We start from the raw sequence: 17,886 nt of genomic DNA, 5'->3' as shown, positions 1-17,886 counted from the left end.
AACCCCACATTTTGGGTGTAAAATTTACCATATTTATAAAAAAAACTTTATCATCCCCCTAGACGTCTCTTATGATTTATTTAAACAGCAAATAACAAGTATTCATACATTATTACCCGAGGAGGCGAAGGCTTGTGCTAACAAAACTGGTTTTAATGTTATGATTTTTCTTTAAATATTCGTGGAAAATTTTTGGTTATACGATTCTATACATGATTTTTCAGTATGGCTTAGAAACGATTCTAATCCAGCGGATTTTAATCGGTTTAGAAGCCATACTGGAAAATTTACTACAAGTCTTCAATCAGAATGGCTGGACACATAGCTTCCAAAGGTTCATTACATCTGCCAGCAACAAGTTTACCTGAAATTAATTAAAGTGCTCCTTTATTTTGTTCTAGTGGCTTAGGGGGGGAGGGGTTCATTTGTTCTAGTGGCTGTTTCTCATGGAATAGTGGTTGGTGAATGGTGAAATATTAAGGTGTATTTTTGTCATCAAAACTGTGAATTTGACAGCCTCATTGAATTTGATGGGTGTGAAAATGACAGTAAAACTGTGTTTATGACATAGTAAAGGTGTAATTTTGACAGTGGATAAAAAAATATTGCCAAAAATACAGCTAAAAACGAAATTGACAAAAACACACCCACTTTTTGTTAAAAACACAGTGGTTGTATTTTTGCTAGTGGTAAAAGTGGCAGCACCCCGGTGATACACCTCACTCAATGAAAAGCTTCACTGTAAAAGAATACCATATTGGTTCAGTGGTTGGAGAGATTCCAAGGAAAAGGGAATGATATTCTGACAAACAATTCTAAATGGAAATTTCCCCCACAACTCCCTTCCCCTTTTCCTTCCCTTCTTACCCACCCCTCTTCAGTAATAGGGAAAAAAAACAAGATATATCCCCAGCTAACTTCCAAAGGTTTTGTGAGTTTTTGTAGAATTGATTGTCACAATAGCTAGGCCTGGAGAGATTTAGAATTTACAGACCGGTATTTTATTACTTTTATATAAGTATTAGCTGTTGCCTCCAGGGACTCTTTAAACTGGCAACATCCATAAAAGTTAAAACGGAAGACGGTCAGACTTCACGTACGAATACTAATTATATTTAGAGTAACAACGCATTTTATATGTAAAATCATTAGACGTCTGAAAATGTTCGGGACATCACAATAATGGTGAGAGTAAAGGGAATGCCTTGGCCCTAAAAGAGACTTATTTATATCCCAGACTTCCAGACAAAGGTCGTACAATCAAAGAGACAGTTGTTACTTTACCTAGTAGGCGTTAGAATATCGTATCCCATGCAAGTTATACAAGTTGATAATGCTAAGGCTTCTCTAGATGATCACTTGAAAATGAGGTTATTAGAGTTATTTTCGCTCTTTAAACAGTAAAACTTACCCGCATTGAGTTTTGCAGAAATAATAATTTGGGTTGCCAACGAATTTTTGTAGCTTCTAAGCACGTCTTCTTTTTCTAAAGAAATATTAATTTATCTTTATAAAATGCGCAAATTACGTTTATCCATCAATGTACAATTAAGTATTTGTACTTCTATTATATGTTCAACATAGATAATAGTATTTAGTAGCTGTATATACCCCTAACATTTTTTGAAATACATTAAAACTATCCTGGGCCCTATTCAAATGCTTTCTTCTAGTCTAAATTTAACAAAAAAAACATTATATAGACTAACTAATATTTGCAGTTAAACTTTTTCTTTATACGTCTTTTAAGTTTAACCCTATCCTTAATACCTGGACAAAGCAATCTTCTGGCACACGTGGTCAGTTGTTCCTTCAGCTTGGCCGACGCGCATTTTGCCGCGTAATTTTTCCCACCAAATTGTCTGCCTATACCGGGAAGAGCCATATTGATGTTGGTATTTGTACTAGCATCAACTTCTATCTAAAATCAATTGTTGCAATTTAAATTTAATATTTTCATATTTAGAACTAGTTTCTAATGCTAGGACGTCCAAGTTTTTTTTTGTGAAGGGTAAGATTAGGGGAATCAAAGGTTTGATGGGGGTAATCTAGCGTATCTAAAAAAAAGATTAAGGAGACAAAATGAGGGTAAACATCCCTTCCCCCTCCCCTTGCACGTCTATTGTACTTTTTAACCTAGAGTTAGTTAAACAAACAAAAAACTGGAAAACAACAAGTTGTTCCTATCTGTTTTAAGTTTCAGGTATGATCTATGGAACTTAAAACTGCTCCTAAACCCACACTATTTTACTTGAAAACTTGTTTATCCTATAAGTCAGAGGAACCCTTGAACAACAGATCTATAGTATAGATGTATATACAGACAACTACCTCCCTTCCGTTTTCAAAGACCTTTCTCGTCTGCTTCTAAATTATATTCTGCTACTTGGCTGTGTTAATATAAGCGACACCATTGGTTGAATTTCAATGACCCAATAGAAAGGTTGCTATGGGGAGATAAAGTTATTTAACCCTATCTTTCTCTAGTTTTTTACTCTAATAAGGTTGCAAGAAAAACTGGTATATGAAGCAATAAATGAGACGACTATTGTCTTTAGACTTTTCTTGCATTTAAAAGAAACCAAACAAAATACTAGATAGAATACAAGTTAAGATAACATAGGAGGATTGTTTGAAATGATAACTTTGATTAAAAGGGGATACCAATTAAGAGATAGGAGATGGTGATAGAAAGAAGGTGAAAGAAAATAAGGCAATAGGAAGAAATAGAGATATAGTGAAAAGGGGAAGGAAAATAAGAGTAGAGAGAACCGAACAGAGAGCAATATTACAGAAGAACATACACAATTAAAGGGTGTGCAAAAAAATGCGGACTTTTTTAAAATTGAAATTGCGCGGCTTGTGTTAATAGTAGAAAATATTATGCATATCGTTAGAACCGTTAAGAAGTCTATTTTTTAGAAATATAAGAACGGTTCCTCTGCTACGTATAGTTTAGGAGCTATATGTTAAAATGCCCCAACTGACTTAAAATTTGACTTGCGAGTAAATTTTGGGACATTTTACCCCCTAAAATTTACTCGCAAGTCAAGTTTTACGTCAGTTAGGACATTTTAACCCGTAGCTCCCAAACTATACGTAGCACAGGATCCATTCTTATATTTCCAAAAAATAGAGTTCATAGCGGTTCTGACGATATGCATAACATTTTTCTACTATTAACACAAGCCGCGCAATTTCAATTTAAAAAAAGTCCGCATTTTTTTTGCACACCCTTTATATAAATTCTAAATATTGATCTTACCATTGAGTTATCGTTGAGGTTATTATTATTATTGTTGTTGTTTCTGTCATTGTTATTGTTGTTGTTATTATTCATACTGTTGATTATATTGATCAGCAACTGTAAAATAATTATTATTATTCATACTGTTGATTATATTGATCAGCAACTAAAAAATAATTATGTAGAAATCACTACAATTTTCTATTGTTCTATCTCTTTTCTTTGGTCTCTTTGGTATGTAAGCTAGTTTTTTTAACCCGCGACCGTGGCTCAACACTTAGTGCATCCGCTCGTCGTCGGGAAGGTGATAGGTTCGAATCTTGTCCCGGCACCGCGTAATAACTGAAGACTTTAAAAAGGGTTTTTACTGCTACTACGTCAGGTGCCGAGCATTAAAAGTTAAAATAGAGGGATTGCCCTGGCCCAAAACCATTACCATGCACAGTTAGGACTTCTCAGACAAAAGAAGAGCAATCAAAGGGTTGGTTGTCTGATGGATGTTACTAAACATAATATCCTTAGAGTTGGGTATGATGATACTCTGGATTCTCTAGATGATCACTTAAAAATTCAAAGGAGAATCCCGCCCTAACTAGGTAAGGTATGTATGTAAGGTAGTTTTTATTTAAGTTTGTTTTTATAACCCCCCCCCCCCCCCCCCACCCCTAAACACCAACCCGTAAAAAAGTTTATACCTGTGCCGTCAAGACTGTAGAAGAAACCATTCCCAAAGTTGATTCCAGAGCATTGCTTTCTGTTCTACAGGATGACCTGCCCGTACCAGCTAGTTCAGTAAATAGTTCATTCCAATCCATTTTATTTATCTAAATTCTACATATACTATAACTGACGGTTACGCCCCTTGTAGCCTCTAGGGGCACTTGAGGCGGGGGTTAGTCGTCATCTCCCCCCTCCCCCCCCCCCCAGCTTTTAATTTTAGTTTTATTTTCAAAGAAATGTTTTAGGGGTGATTTCTCTCAGTATGGTTGTGATACCCTCCTCCAAAATAGTTATAAACCTTCCCAGGACCTATGATTTATCCTATTATAAAAAGTAGTAATAGTTATTTCTCGCATTGTATTATAAACGGCTTTCCGCGGATATAGAATGTACAATTATAAGATTTAAACCAGTTTTTTTAGCCCCGAGGTGCCGAAGGCACCGACTAAAAAAACTGGTTTTAATCTTATGATTGTACATTTTTATATTTGTAGAAAGCTGGATATAATACGATGCTAGACATAGTTTTTTCGTATGGACGAGAACCGGTTCCTATCCACCGGATTCGAATGAATACGAGAAAAAAATTTCAAATTCAGCCCTTTTCCTCTTTCTTCTAGATGATAAGGGCGTAGCCACTAGAATAATTCAGAGTAGAACAATGTCTGTCACTCCGTATTACTAGGCTCAATCCACTTTTATCTATATATTTAATAGCGCACCTACTCTGTTATTCACTTTATCTGTGCATCCAAAAGTTGGTCCTTACTGCTTAACGCTATGGGGGAAACATGGTTTTCTCGGTTCCTATTCAAGATAGACAGCTGAAATATTTAAGGATTAAATAAGTTCACATTCTACATATTTCAACCAAGTTTCATCAAGATTTCTTTATCAATTGTGATGCTAGATCGATTCCTATATTTTAAAGTTTTCGTGTATTTAAGATAAATTGATGAAATTCTCATGGAATGAAGTTCACAAACTACATATTTCCACCAAATTTTTATTTCTACAAAAAGATGGACGAACATCCTTTACTTAATAATATATAATGTATATATCACAAATGAAAGTTGAAACGCAACTAAGAATCCAAAGTGAAAAAAATTATAGCGGTTAAATTTTTTCTAACAGCTTTCATTTTCATTAACTTACATTTAAAGGGTGTTTAAAAAAAACAATCGCTCACAATTTGAACCACCATAAGTACTTTAAATCTTGGAGATAGACCCCATAATGTATTGAGTTTTTGATGGGGCATGTAAAAACCTTTCTTTAGACACCTTAAACAGGTTTCTACCTCAATCCTAGCCAATTTGGGATAAAAAAGACAGACCCATCCAACATTGAAACATGGCGGCTCTGTTTAAATCTAGTTCTTGATGTTTGTCAGGTATTTCTTTTTGATGCCAAATTGGTTAGGATTATGTTAGAAACCTTGTTAAGGTGTCTAGAGAAAGGCCTTTACATGCCCCATCAAAAACCTCAAACATTATGGGGTCTATCTACAAGATTTCAAGTACTTAAGACGGTTTGTTCTTTTTTTAAAGAGACAAATTTGTCCTAATTTTATTATAAAATATGCACTTTCGGCGTAGGGCAAATTTCTCTGCAATGGCTAGGTTTTGAGCTCTAGTGCTCTGGAAGGGTGAGTAGATTTAAAATTCAATATTGTTTTATTATTGGCATTGCTTGGGCATGAATTGTATTATTTTTATTAGTTTTGGACCAAAACTGTAAGGTTTATATTGAAAAAAGTGAAGCGATTGGTTTTTTTTAAACACCCTTTATAACAATGGTGCTTAAGTAGCGAAACAATCATGGAATAAACAAAGTGAACTATGAAGCAGATGTTCAGTTATTACAACAAGAGAGAGAGAGAATATAAAAAAACTTTTATAGAATAAGTTTCATGTCTTTTAAAGCATGACCATGGTCAGGCGGACAAAACATTGTATATATTAGATTCGCGTATGTAATAGGAATCTTTATTCAAATTTTAGCTTTCAATCTGTTACGAACTGACGTATTGACAAAGTGAACTGTAGAGTGGCTTACCTACTAAAAACATGGACAATTATGTCAGAAATAACAAGCTAACCTGTTGGTATGTAATGAAATAAACAGTAAAGGGATATACAGATATAAAAGACAAAATAGATTTGATTATATAATTTTGATTAGAGTACACTGAATATTAACATTTAGCAGGCATTTTTAATAAATCACAAAAAAAAATATTCTAATTCAATTCAAGTTTTATAATCCGCTAATAAGCAATCAACTTTTGAGTTTTTGTAGCTGCACTATAAATTAGGATGGCAACATCATAAGTAGTGAAGCACTAAAAACAAACACATTAAGTTATAAAGCAGATGTTCATTAGTAAGAAAAATTGGTAGAACGTTAGAAAATATACTCTATTTTTGGCAGGCTCTGCTATTCTTGTCAAAATTTAGCTTGCTTTTCTTTACTCGACTAAACTTAATAAAACTTTTATAAAATATTTTTTTTTTGTATTTTTGACATTAGGCTGTTTATTACACTAGTTTTTTTTGTAACTTTAGCTTTAACAAAGAATTTATTAGCAACTTATCCATAGTTAAAGGTTGTTTTTAACAGGGACCAGTTATGTCGCAACTCTGACGCTGTGTGGACGTCTCCCCAATATAGTTCCCGTTAGGGACTGAATTTTTTCAGTCTCTCTTATTAAGTCAACTTATAACTAATGTAGGTTGAAATAATGTGTAAGAACCCATTGAACAAGTAGTGAAAACAATCAAAACCACCAAGAAGAAATTTCGACATATTACAATCTTTCAGTGAAAGCTAGCATTAATTTTTATATAGAATTTTTTGTGTATATTGTATATGTTCTCCAAATCCTTTAAAGATGATGGGGGAATTATTTGTTCTCTCTACCCCCATATCCATCACCCCCACCTTCCCTTTACCAGAGACAACTCCACCAAGTTAAAGATGACCGTTAGTTAGCTTGCCATATGATATCATGCACTACTGCACCCCCACAAAATCTACAAACACCATGGGTAAATCTTGGAACTTTAAAACAAATTAGCTTGGAGATTACTATTTTGTTCTTGACATAACTCCTGATTTTTCAGTATGAACCTCCTCATGGTCTTATCCATACCAGGCATCAGCCATTATGATGGGTTTTTTATATTGAAACTTTTTCGTCTTGCTGTCGAGGATTTGTGGTCATCCTTGACACTTTCAAGTCATGGTATCCTGCGGAAGAAATCAGCAAAGAGAGAAGCATTGATATTTGTCAATGTGGATCATGTATAAAGTGTAAAAAGTGACAATAGTTAAATTTATCTTTCTGGACAAAACTAAATAAGGATATATATTTAAGTGCAAAAAATATCAACTTTTATCATCTATTAATTATCATATTATGTTAAACAAGATCAAACTCACAATTATAGTTTGCCTATCTCTAATTATGTTGTAACATTGTGTTGCTGATAATCTCATAAACATTAATCATTTTAAACCCTTCTAACTTTTAGTGATTTTGTCCCATTGTGTTATAACTATAATAATACAGGGAGTAAGGGAGGGGACAATGGATCGAATATTCAATTTTTAGGAGTCTCAGACTTTGGGGACTGGCTTAAAGGGAATGTGCAAGAATTTAGCAGTTTCTGACTGAGTTTGGGGACTTGCGCATAGAATGCCGCTACTTGTTATGTATGTTTTGAAAATTGCAGACGGGTAGACGGGATAAGGGAAGTGGGGGGAAGGGAAATAAACACTCGTTGTGTTAGTTTGGAATGTAGCAGACGGGGAGAAGGGAGAAGGGAGGTGGGGGGAAAGGGGCAAGGGAAATAAACAGAATAAAAAGGGGCAGTCATATTCTTGCTAGGAGCTGGCCGGGTCCAATAATCATTTAATATAAAAATCACACCAAAAAACCTCAATATATTTCATCAAAAACAAGTTGTGATTTCACTTTACATGACGCTATGGAAATCTATTATTCAATTAACAATCCCTTTATAATTTCCTACAAATTTATTGGATTAAACTGGATTTCATGCCCTTTCTTTGATAACTCTTATATTGAATTAATTGCCCATTGTCCCCTCCCTTACTCCCTGATAATAATAACTTGTACTCATTAGTTAAATGTTTGTTTATTTACTTATTTTATGAATGATTTTTACGTAAAATAAATATCATTTTAAAAACATCAAACATCAATTGAACTTAAAAAACATAACTGTTTGTGTAATATTGAATAATTTTCTGTACTTTAACATTAAAATCCAAAAATATTATAGTTTGTTTCATGTTATTTGTGTTTAAATGAAATAAATTATTAAACTGTTTTTAACCTATTTTTATATCATGTATCAAAAATATACTATGACACCAGTAGAATCAGACTGCAGAGCCCAAATTTAAATTAAGTCCCCAATAAACTTTTTTTGGGGGAATTAAAAATTAATTTTTACTGTTGCTCCCATCATTTTGACCAGAGCAAAAGGTCTTTTTTACACGGGGTTATATTGTGGCTTTTAGACCAATTTATATAATTCACTTTATATTGATATAATAAAAAAAACCTTACTATGTTCATTGGAAATATTTTTTTTCTAAAACAATTAATTTTATTGAAAAATCTAACATTAAAATAAAACATATAATCATGAAGTCTGAACCAATTAGAAGTCTTGTTTCATTTCAGTTCTTTACAATTCAAAAAAGAGTGTTTTCACAAAGTGACTTATTTCCAATGTAGTTAAATAATTTTCATTTAATTAAAATGAAAAGAATGAAAACCATACACATAAAAGATACATACTTTTTAAAAATATTTTAAAAAATAAGTTTTAATAATCTTATATTTTATCATATTTGTATATGTGACAAAAATAAATTTGTTGTATTGCATAAACGTTTGTTGTCATCTTACGATGAACTGAAATTAGTTTCCGAATGTGAACACATTTTCCTAGGTGTATCCCAATCCTATCTTAATATTTGCTACTAGCTAAAAAACCTTCAAACTTCAAAAAAAAATCTAAATTTGAATGTATTAACGATTTATACATTATACATTCAAAGTTTTAATTTTTCAAATTTTGATTTTTTTTTTGGAAGTTTGAAGGTTTTTTAGCTAGTAGCAAATATTGAGATAGGATTGGGAAACACCTAGGAAAATGTGTTCACATTCGGAAACTAATTTCAGTTCACCCATCTTACACTATTTAACCCTTTACAGCCAATTTTTATGTGTTTTAAATAAGTGATAGAAAACAAGCACGATAATGTCAATTCATTGATATATTGTAAAGAATTAAGTTTTTAATGAATTAATTTAGATGAAATCAAAAGGCCTAACTTTACTCTATACCAGAATACTATATTTATGAAGCAAAACACTCTAAAAGCTACGAATTTTACCCAAATAAAAAAAGACCTTTTGCTCTGATCAAAAAGGACCACAGCAACAGTAAAAATTAATTTTTAAATTCCCTCAAAAAAGTTTATTGGGGACTTAATTCAAATTTAGGCTCTGCAGTTTGATTCTACTGGTGTCATAGTAAATTTTTGATATATGTTTTAAAAATAGGTTAAAAACAGTTTAAGAATCGAATCGTTTTTAACAGGGCCTCTTATTTAAGTAAAATAATAGGGTGAAAAAAGCAAAATTTAAGTTTTCTTCAAATGCAAGGACCCTGTGTTGATTTTGTATTGGTACTTTGCAAATTCTCTGTCTCTAGGTATTGGTAATCAAATTGTAAAGTAAAGTATCAAGTTTCTGTAATTATAATAAACTCATAAGTTTCTGGAATATCCATCTATACTTAAACATTTATTGGATGATAAACAAATTGCCCTTCTATACAAAAGGTCTGTTGAAAAACAGAAAGTTTAAACAAACTAACCAAGATTTAATGAAAGTTTTTAAATCAATGAAAGAGAAGGTGGATAAGGATAAGTGATAGACTCTAAAAGCAAAACAATTAAATTGTGGAAACTTTTGTACTTTAGGAACCCCCGCCCAATGTCAAAATAAACCTCCCCAGTGGCATACTACCAATTGGACGCTTCTATCAATTTTGACCCCCCTACAATTTTCTTGCATTTTAAGTAGGAGTGTTTTACGGTAGGTAGGTTAGGTTTTATTAGATACTGTGTAGCTTTGCAGGTATAGGTTTATGCCCTGGTGGGTTAGGTCCCTACACTTTTAATTTTCACAAAATTGTATACTAATTTATCTCAATTAGATTAAAAAAGAAAATATTCCCTTAACTTTATTAAAAAAAAAGACAATATAAAATTCAAGACATTACAATATCAATAAAACAAAATGTGCAATTAAATTTACAATAGTATTAGTGAAATCTGGTGCAACAAATTCATTTCAACCATATATATTTCCATTCCATCTAGAATCTCGGCTTAATAAATTCTAATGATATAATGAACATGCATATTGATGGGTCTGACTTCACTCCCAACCTCAACAGAGCCACTCGTGCTGTCATCAACATAGCCAACAGATATTCCAGTTTTAGCAGATTGTATTTGTGCATACCCCAACTCTGTCATATTGTTAATGAGTAATAAATCTAGTTATGCTTTATATATGGGAACATAGTTATGTGTATTAGGTGATGAAGAATTACAGTTCAAGAAAATAATGACCCAGCTAAGAATAAGCCTTTTTAGATGGTAAATCTTCTCTGCTTAATAAATAAATCTAAAATTCAATCATTAATAACAGGCCTAATATTAACAACTCATTAGATAAGGAGTAGGGGGCGACTGAATACACCATTGCAACTAATACTTGCAATATTTTACTTATTCTTAACAAATATTTCCTGTAGTTTTCAGAGTCCCCCACATGTTAGGGTGTCTTCTGTCTTTTGCATCATCTCCATACCCATCATATCGTGCTAGACATAAAAATATTTTGCATAATGATAAGGTTACATGATTTTTAAGATTTGTCAATATGCTTCTTGTTTTTGGTACCTCCAAAATCCATGTAATCATGTGTATGTCCAGCATCAGAATGTATGTGACCTGGATCACTAAAAGCGTGGGTATGATCGCCCATCATCTAAAATAGACAGATTATGATGATAGTTATATTCAAATGTTATTTGCATTATAGTATCTTCCTTTTCTCCTTACCATTAAACAAATAATCCTTGAATCTGATGAAATAGAAATAGAGAGAAAAACGAAAGTGTCAGAAAACTTTACCTGACTTTCATACTTCCAAGAAGAAATGATGGAACTAGTTCCTCTAAAAATTATTGAATATGATTTTAATTTCAATTTTATTCTTCTTGGGGGGGGGGGGGGGGGCGGGGGTTGTAAATACCCTACCAAAATAAGATACCATTTTACCATCCCTGATAAAAAAAATATCTCTATTTTTATATATACATCAAATTTGCAAATTAACGGTCTCAATATGTTAGTTTTCACAAATCCATTTGTTTCAATTCTTTAAGTAATATTTGTGAGATTAATCAATAATTTAAATGATAAAGTTTAGATTGAGGAATGAATGTACCAATAATATATGTATAATACAATTTTACCTTAGAAAGTATCTTCCGCCATTCAGATTTGGTGTATACTTGTTCACCATAGGCCCTGAATCGATCCGTGATCCATCACACAACTGCCAGCCCTTGACAAATTAATAAATATCATAGCATCAAAAAAAATTTACCAATTTGATATGCAGTGAGGTTGTCAAGTATGACAACTTTTTATTGTGTATTGCCTATAAAGTATAGTACATTAATCTAATTTTAATTTATAAAGTTTTATCATTTATAGTTTTTAAGTATAATACTTCAGGAAGAGAACCGCCAGAAATGTTATATCCACTCCAAGCAACAATACCTTAAAATATAATTAATTGTCTATAAATATAATATATGCCTTTGTTAAAATATTTGAATTATACAAAATACACATGTATATATGATTTACCTCCAATGGGTGTCATAGATATATCTATGGCTCTAATATTACTCTCAGCTTGTGATATTTTAATGGTTGCTTGTGTTAAAGAAGTCTCATGGGAACTTAATGTAGCAGTTTGATCGTCAAGTCGGGCAACATATTCTGCATTCAGTGTCTAAAACAATAACACACTTACAATTTTTTCACATGCAATTCTATCAAAGAAGCAGTAAAAAAATGATAGTGAATTAACATATAAATTCTTTTATTGAAAAGAAGTTGTATCAACTTTTTTTTTTTATAGCTAGCCGGTTCTTTTAGTAAGTAGTAGATGTAAAATTTTTCATAGAATTCAAATATGCAATCGGTTTTTTTGTAGACCTCTTATTTTTTAAGTAATTTAAGTTTTTTAAAAAAATAATTAAGTCGGTTTTAAGGTACTAAAACGCAACAAAATAAAAGAAGAAAATGGTCAGTAAGAACAAAAATAGTAAGATCTTTAATTTGACACCTTACTTTTAAAATTCTGTTGAGTAATTATTGAAAAAATCTATTTTTTTAACCTCGGTATAATAAAAACTTTAGACCTAAATATTTTCTCAAACAGACATAAAAAACATGGGTTCATATATACCATTAGAATCAGAAAAATATTACGAATCCATTGTAAGCAAAATTGAAAAAAATTAAAAAATTAAAAAATTACAGAAATGGCCAATTATTTTTTTTGTTCAGACAACACTATTGTTTTCCCTTTTTTACCCCCTCTTTACCCCCTCTTTACCCCCTTCCCATTTTTATACTCAATTGAAGAATTAAGACGTTGCCTGTACAACATAATATGATATTTTCATATAATTCCTTTTATTGTAGTTTATATACTATATTGTAAACTTTTTTTTTCAATTTTGCTTACAATGGATTCGTAATATTTTTCTGATTCTAATGGTATATATGAACCCATATTTTTTTATTTGTGAAATAATAAAATTAAGTTCAAAGTTTTTATTCTTGTGGGTTTAAAAAAATCGATTTTTTCAATAATTACCTGACAGAATTGAAAAAGTAAGGTGTCAAATTAAAGATCTTACTATTTTTGTTCATAATGACCATTTTCTTTCTTTTTTTTGTTGCATTTTAGTACCTTAAAATCGACTTAATTTTTTTTTTTTTAAACTTAAATTACTTAAAAAATAAGAGGTCTACAAAAAAACCGATTGCATATCTGAATTCTATGAAAAATTTTACATCTACTACTTACTAAAAGAACCGGCTAGCTATAAAAAAAATAGTTGATACACCTTCTTTTTACAATTTATTGATAAAAGATAAGCCAAGGCTGATTAAATTATAGCTTATAAATGATACCTTTTGTTCATCAGATAACGTTTTGAGTGTGGATATCAGATGTTGATTTTGCTCAATATCAAGTTGCATTATTTCTAATGTTTCCTCAATTTGCTTTAAAATGTCCCCATCTTTTGATTGCAGCAATCTAATAATTTACGTACTAAAAATATTTTTTCCTTAAAAAAATCATTTATTAAAAAATTAATATTATGTATTTACCTATCATAAACTGTCACTTTTAGAACATAAAACTATTATTTTCTTATTATTGATAATTTATGTCATTATGAGAGACAAAAAAGAAATTACCTGCTAAATCTGGTATTTTTTTTACTACAGTCATCCTCACTGACACTTGCATTTGTATTATTAAAAGTTGTGAAAAATATCATTACACAAACCTTAAGTATTGTACATACAATTTTTAAAATCATAAATCAACTGAGAAAAAAACTTATCCTGTCTCTACTGGATCAACGGTTTTACTAGGAGGGTGCGCAAACTGTATCAAATATTTTTACACCTCCTGAAACCAAATCGAAGGGTTTTGAGCTTTAGTGCGTATATAACAGACAGCAGAGGGGTGTAATTTTTAGTTGTAAGGGGTTGGATACACCCACTCAAAAGCGAGCAATTTTATTAAAATTTTTTGCCTTGCCACTCCCCTTGTCTGTATTAGGGGGGCGGACACTTCTGAGGATGTTTCCACCTGGCACCACCTTCAGCACGTCTCTGGTCTAGATGTTTAACTTAATAGTCTATTCTACAAATAAACGAAAACTTACCATAAGAATTGGCTTGAGTGCCATGATGAACTAAAGGCAGCCAGAGACTTAACTCAACACAAAATTTTGATATGCTTTTAAAGGTAACACAAGTGTTTTTTTCTATAAGATAAATTCACACTGCCACGTTTCACAATTATGTAATCAGTTTTTTTTATAAACATTAGCGGCATCCAATCTTTGTCATAGTTAATTAGATGCTTACCAAGCTATATTGCTAGGTAAAACAATGCAAAGAATGTGTGCTATTTTTTTGTGATTTTTTCTTCTTCAAATAGCTAGTCTGAGATTTTAGTAAGAAGTAGATGTAAAATGATCCATAGAATTAGATATGCAATTGTTTTTTTTTGTAGATCTCTTATTTTTTAAGTAATTTAGGTTTTAAAAAAATACCTTTGTTTTAAGGTACTAAAACGCAACAAAAAAGAAGAAAATTGACATCATAAACAAAAATAGTAAGATTTTTAATTTGACACCTTAGCCTAGTTCACAAAAGACATAGGTCAACCTCTGGAAATTTTAGGTTGGTCTAAAGAAGCTTTAGGTCGACCGATTTTATAAGGGCATTTGTTAGTTGTTAGTTTGGAACTGATTCATATCTGCTGGATAAGAACAGGTCATACTGAAAAATCATTTGTCATTTTATAAACAATTTACTTCGAATAAAAAAATACTAGTTTTGTTCGCCCATGAGCTTGGGTTTAATCTTATAATTTTTAATTTTAAGATCCGCGGAAAGGTGTACATTAATTAATACAATGCGTTTAATAACTATTCTTATGTATTATACAAATATTATTTTATGAAATACTATTCATTAAATCCACGTCATTTTACAAATAAATATAAATAAAAAATAAGCTAAAAAAGATTTTCAAATATTCCTATTCTTTTTCTTGTAGGCTGATTTAATAAGAAAGGTTTTGTATAAATAGGCTTATTCTGCATACTTATTGCTTAATCTTGACAAAGATAAGTTAATGCTAGCCTTTTATTAATATGACATGTTATGTAAGGCTAAAGTATGCCAATCGAAATATTTACTTAAGCTTGAGATTGATAAATTTAAGGCTAACCTATACTCCCTTTGCTAAAGTAAAGCTAAAACCCTTTATTTTTACGCTTCATTAAGAGATCCATTGTGATTACCAATACGGAAATTATCATGCAAGATGAAACCCTCCAACACCTTTTATTATGTCAAGGAGTGGAAACCATCCCTTATGCACGCCGCTGTCTGAAATGTTCATTCGTTTTTTAAAATTTTTTATTAAAAGTCCACGTTGAATAAAATATCTTAAGAAACATTAGAAAATCATAATTAAATTTATGCATGATAAATTCCAATGAATGAATGATGGAATGAATGAATTTAAACTTGGAAAACAAATGTGTCCTCGTTTTCTTTTAATTTTGTTTTAAATGTCCACGTTCAATGAACTGTCTTTTAAGAAGATACATTTGTATCAAATCATCATTAAATTTAGGCACGATTAAATTTCAATTAAATTAAACTTAAATGAAATAAAATTGATTAATATTTTGATTTTATGATATATCCCATTTATGTATTTATGATCGGATTCGTCAGATTTCAAATCGAACCTTTGGATTCCAATATCTGGCAAGCAGTTTTATATTGAAATAATTTGTCATACGTCGAGTGTTTGTGTGTTTGACGATAAATTCCGGTCATTCCCAGGTTGTTCCTAGTATAGGTAGAATTTTTTTTTTGTATTGTAAAAATTATACAAAACATACAAAAGTACTATTGTATAATTTTTTTAAAAATTTTGTACAGTAAATTTTTTTTGGCAAAGTCCCCTCATACATGTTGTATCAATTTTGTATACAATAGTACTTTTGTGTTTTTTTTATTTATTAGTATATTTTTTTTGTATATGTTGTACACTTTTTTTTTATTTTTGTACTAATACCATTTTCCTGATTGTATATCTTGTATTATTATTTTGTACAATAGTATTAATTTCAAAAATTTGGCAGAGTCCAAACATTTTTTACTTTACTGAATATTTCAATATTTGTGGATTTAAAAGAGTTTTTTGTTTCATGCTTATTGTATTTCTTTTTATATACAATAGTACAAAGTTTAGGAAATTTGGTTAAGTCCAAATTTTAGAACTTTGCCTAAAAATGAACATAGTATTTATAGTACACTTTTTTTTGTGTGATAGTATTCATTTCAAATTTTTGGACTTTGCTTAAAAATGAACATAGCATTTATTGTATATTTTTTTTGTGTAATATTATTCATTTCAAAAATGTTTTTAAAGTTCCAATTTTGTAGACTCTAACAAAATCTTAAGAATGTATACAATCAAACAATGAAAAATATACCATAACATAAATTTAGATGAGTTCCAAAACTGAGGACGTAGGAAATATTTTGAAAAACATTTTTTGAATATCAAAAAGAAATTTTAGAATTTGACAAAAAAATTGTCTAATTCTACAATTTTGATTTTATTTATAAGTACAAAATCTTTTTTTAAGTAAAAAATTTTGGGACTTAATATGTTACTTAATGAAAAAAACCATAAAAGTACTATTGTAGACAAAAATGATACAACATGTACAAGAAAAAAATAAGGGACTGTACAAAATTACAAAAAAATAATACAATAGTACTTTTGTATAATTTTCATAATACAAAAATAATTCTACCTGATATAGTTCAAATTTTTGCTGCTAGGTGTCTCTCACTTGTTAGAAAAACTTTGTTTTTTTTTGGGGTTTCCAATATATATATGGTTGTTTAAAAATCAAATAAGTAAATCTTATTCAAATTGGTTTCTCATTTCATTGTTTTTTTTCAGTATTTTAAAATATTTCATTTTAAATAATTACAAAATCTAAACTATAGACACCAGTATACCAAACCTAATCAACTTCAGTATAGCATGGAAAAGATCATAGCCTAGCCATGATAAGAGTTAAAACATGAGAATCTCTTCACTGAGCTTCCATTATAGAAGTAAAAAATGAGAATATCTCATGTACTCTTATCATCATGAATAGTTTAAATCATGGAAATATCTCCCTTAACTCTTAATATTTTTTTGAGAAAATATAAGTTTTCTAACCCTTAAAGAACCACATTTGTACTTTTGTATGATTTTCATAATACAAAAAAAAATTCTACTTTTACTATGTATTACCTGGGAATTTTTAAAATTTGTAGTATACATTTTTTGCTTCTCGTACTAATTTTAATTGGTATTAATTTTTAATGACTCATACTAATTTTCTAACCTACAGAATCACGGCCGAAAAATGGTTTTAGTATATAATATATGTCTCTCGTACTAACAAAATTTCTCGTACCCTCGTAAGAATTCTTGCATAACGATGGTATGCTATCGTAGATCCCACAAATTTTCTATACTATAGTATAACAAAATTGATACAATTTTAAAGTAAGGCCATGTATACTATTGTAAACAAAAATGTATACTAAAAAAAGGATCCACGTATACAAAGGACCACCTGGGTTTAGACTTGGTCAGTTAACGTTTACCTATCCGAGGTATTAGCGAGAGTTATAGCATCTTTGTGAAATAGTGAGAAAAAAAATGTATAGGTAAATCATATTTCAAAGCTAAAACAGCATTTTTTTCTAAATAATCTATCAACATTTTTAAATTTATTCATTTGTGATTTGGATATAATTGTGTTATATTGCAATGTTTTAAAATCCTTTATTAATTAACCTTTAAAACAACTATCCAATCAAAAGTGTCATAATTTTTATAGAAAAAGGTATAATAATTAATCTTCCATTGTTCTCACCAT

At 30.4% G+C, this 17,886-nt stretch overlaps 2 protein-coding genes across 3 annotated transcripts; both read right to left on the bottom strand.

The window, feature by feature from the left end:
* Window positions 1–40: 40 nt before the first annotated feature.
* LOC145319782 (uncharacterized) lies at window positions 41–4,074 on the bottom strand. 2 transcript variants are annotated; one of them, XM_080162138.1, is made up of 5 exons: window positions 3,943–4,074; window positions 3,266–3,364; window positions 1,771–1,921; window positions 1,412–1,486; window positions 42–364 (listed from the first exon to the last, which is right to left on the bottom strand). In XM_080162138.1, exons 1-5 carry the CDS (start codon window positions 4,060–4,062, stop codon window positions 291–293), a joined length of 519 nt encoding a protein of 172 aa, XP_080018264.1. In that variant the 5' UTR covers window positions 4,063–4,074; the 3' UTR covers window positions 42–290. The 2 variants fall into 2 exon arrangements, with proteins under 2 accessions (XP_080018265.1, XP_080018264.1); XM_080162139.1 differs by lacking the exon at window positions 3,266–3,364 and having other exon boundaries at window positions 41–364.
* A 6,173-nt stretch (window positions 4,075–10,247) lies between these two features.
* LOC145320379 (uncharacterized) lies at window positions 10,248–14,182 on the bottom strand. Its single transcript, XM_080162790.1, has 10 exons — window positions 14,074–14,182; window positions 13,598–13,689; window positions 13,307–13,433; window positions 11,966–12,113; window positions 11,826–11,875; window positions 11,566–11,657; window positions 11,222–11,264; window positions 10,988–11,075; window positions 10,838–10,908; window positions 10,248–10,555 (listed from the first exon to the last, which is right to left on the bottom strand). Exons 1-10 carry the CDS (start codon window positions 14,095–14,097, stop codon window positions 10,409–10,411), a joined length of 882 nt encoding a protein of 293 aa, XP_080018916.1. The 5' UTR covers window positions 14,098–14,182; the 3' UTR covers window positions 10,248–10,408.
* Between the last annotated feature and the right edge of the window lie 3,704 nt (window positions 14,183–17,886).

This window comes from Acartia tonsa, chromosome 5 (assembly GCF_053477335.1).
Source record: "Acartia tonsa isolate MP-2025a chromosome 5, ASM5347733v1, whole genome shotgun sequence".
Lineage (NCBI taxonomy): Eukaryota > Metazoa > Arthropoda > Copepoda > Calanoida > Acartiidae > Acartia > Acartia tonsa.
This window is presented reverse-complemented; position numbering and strand designations above follow the sequence as displayed.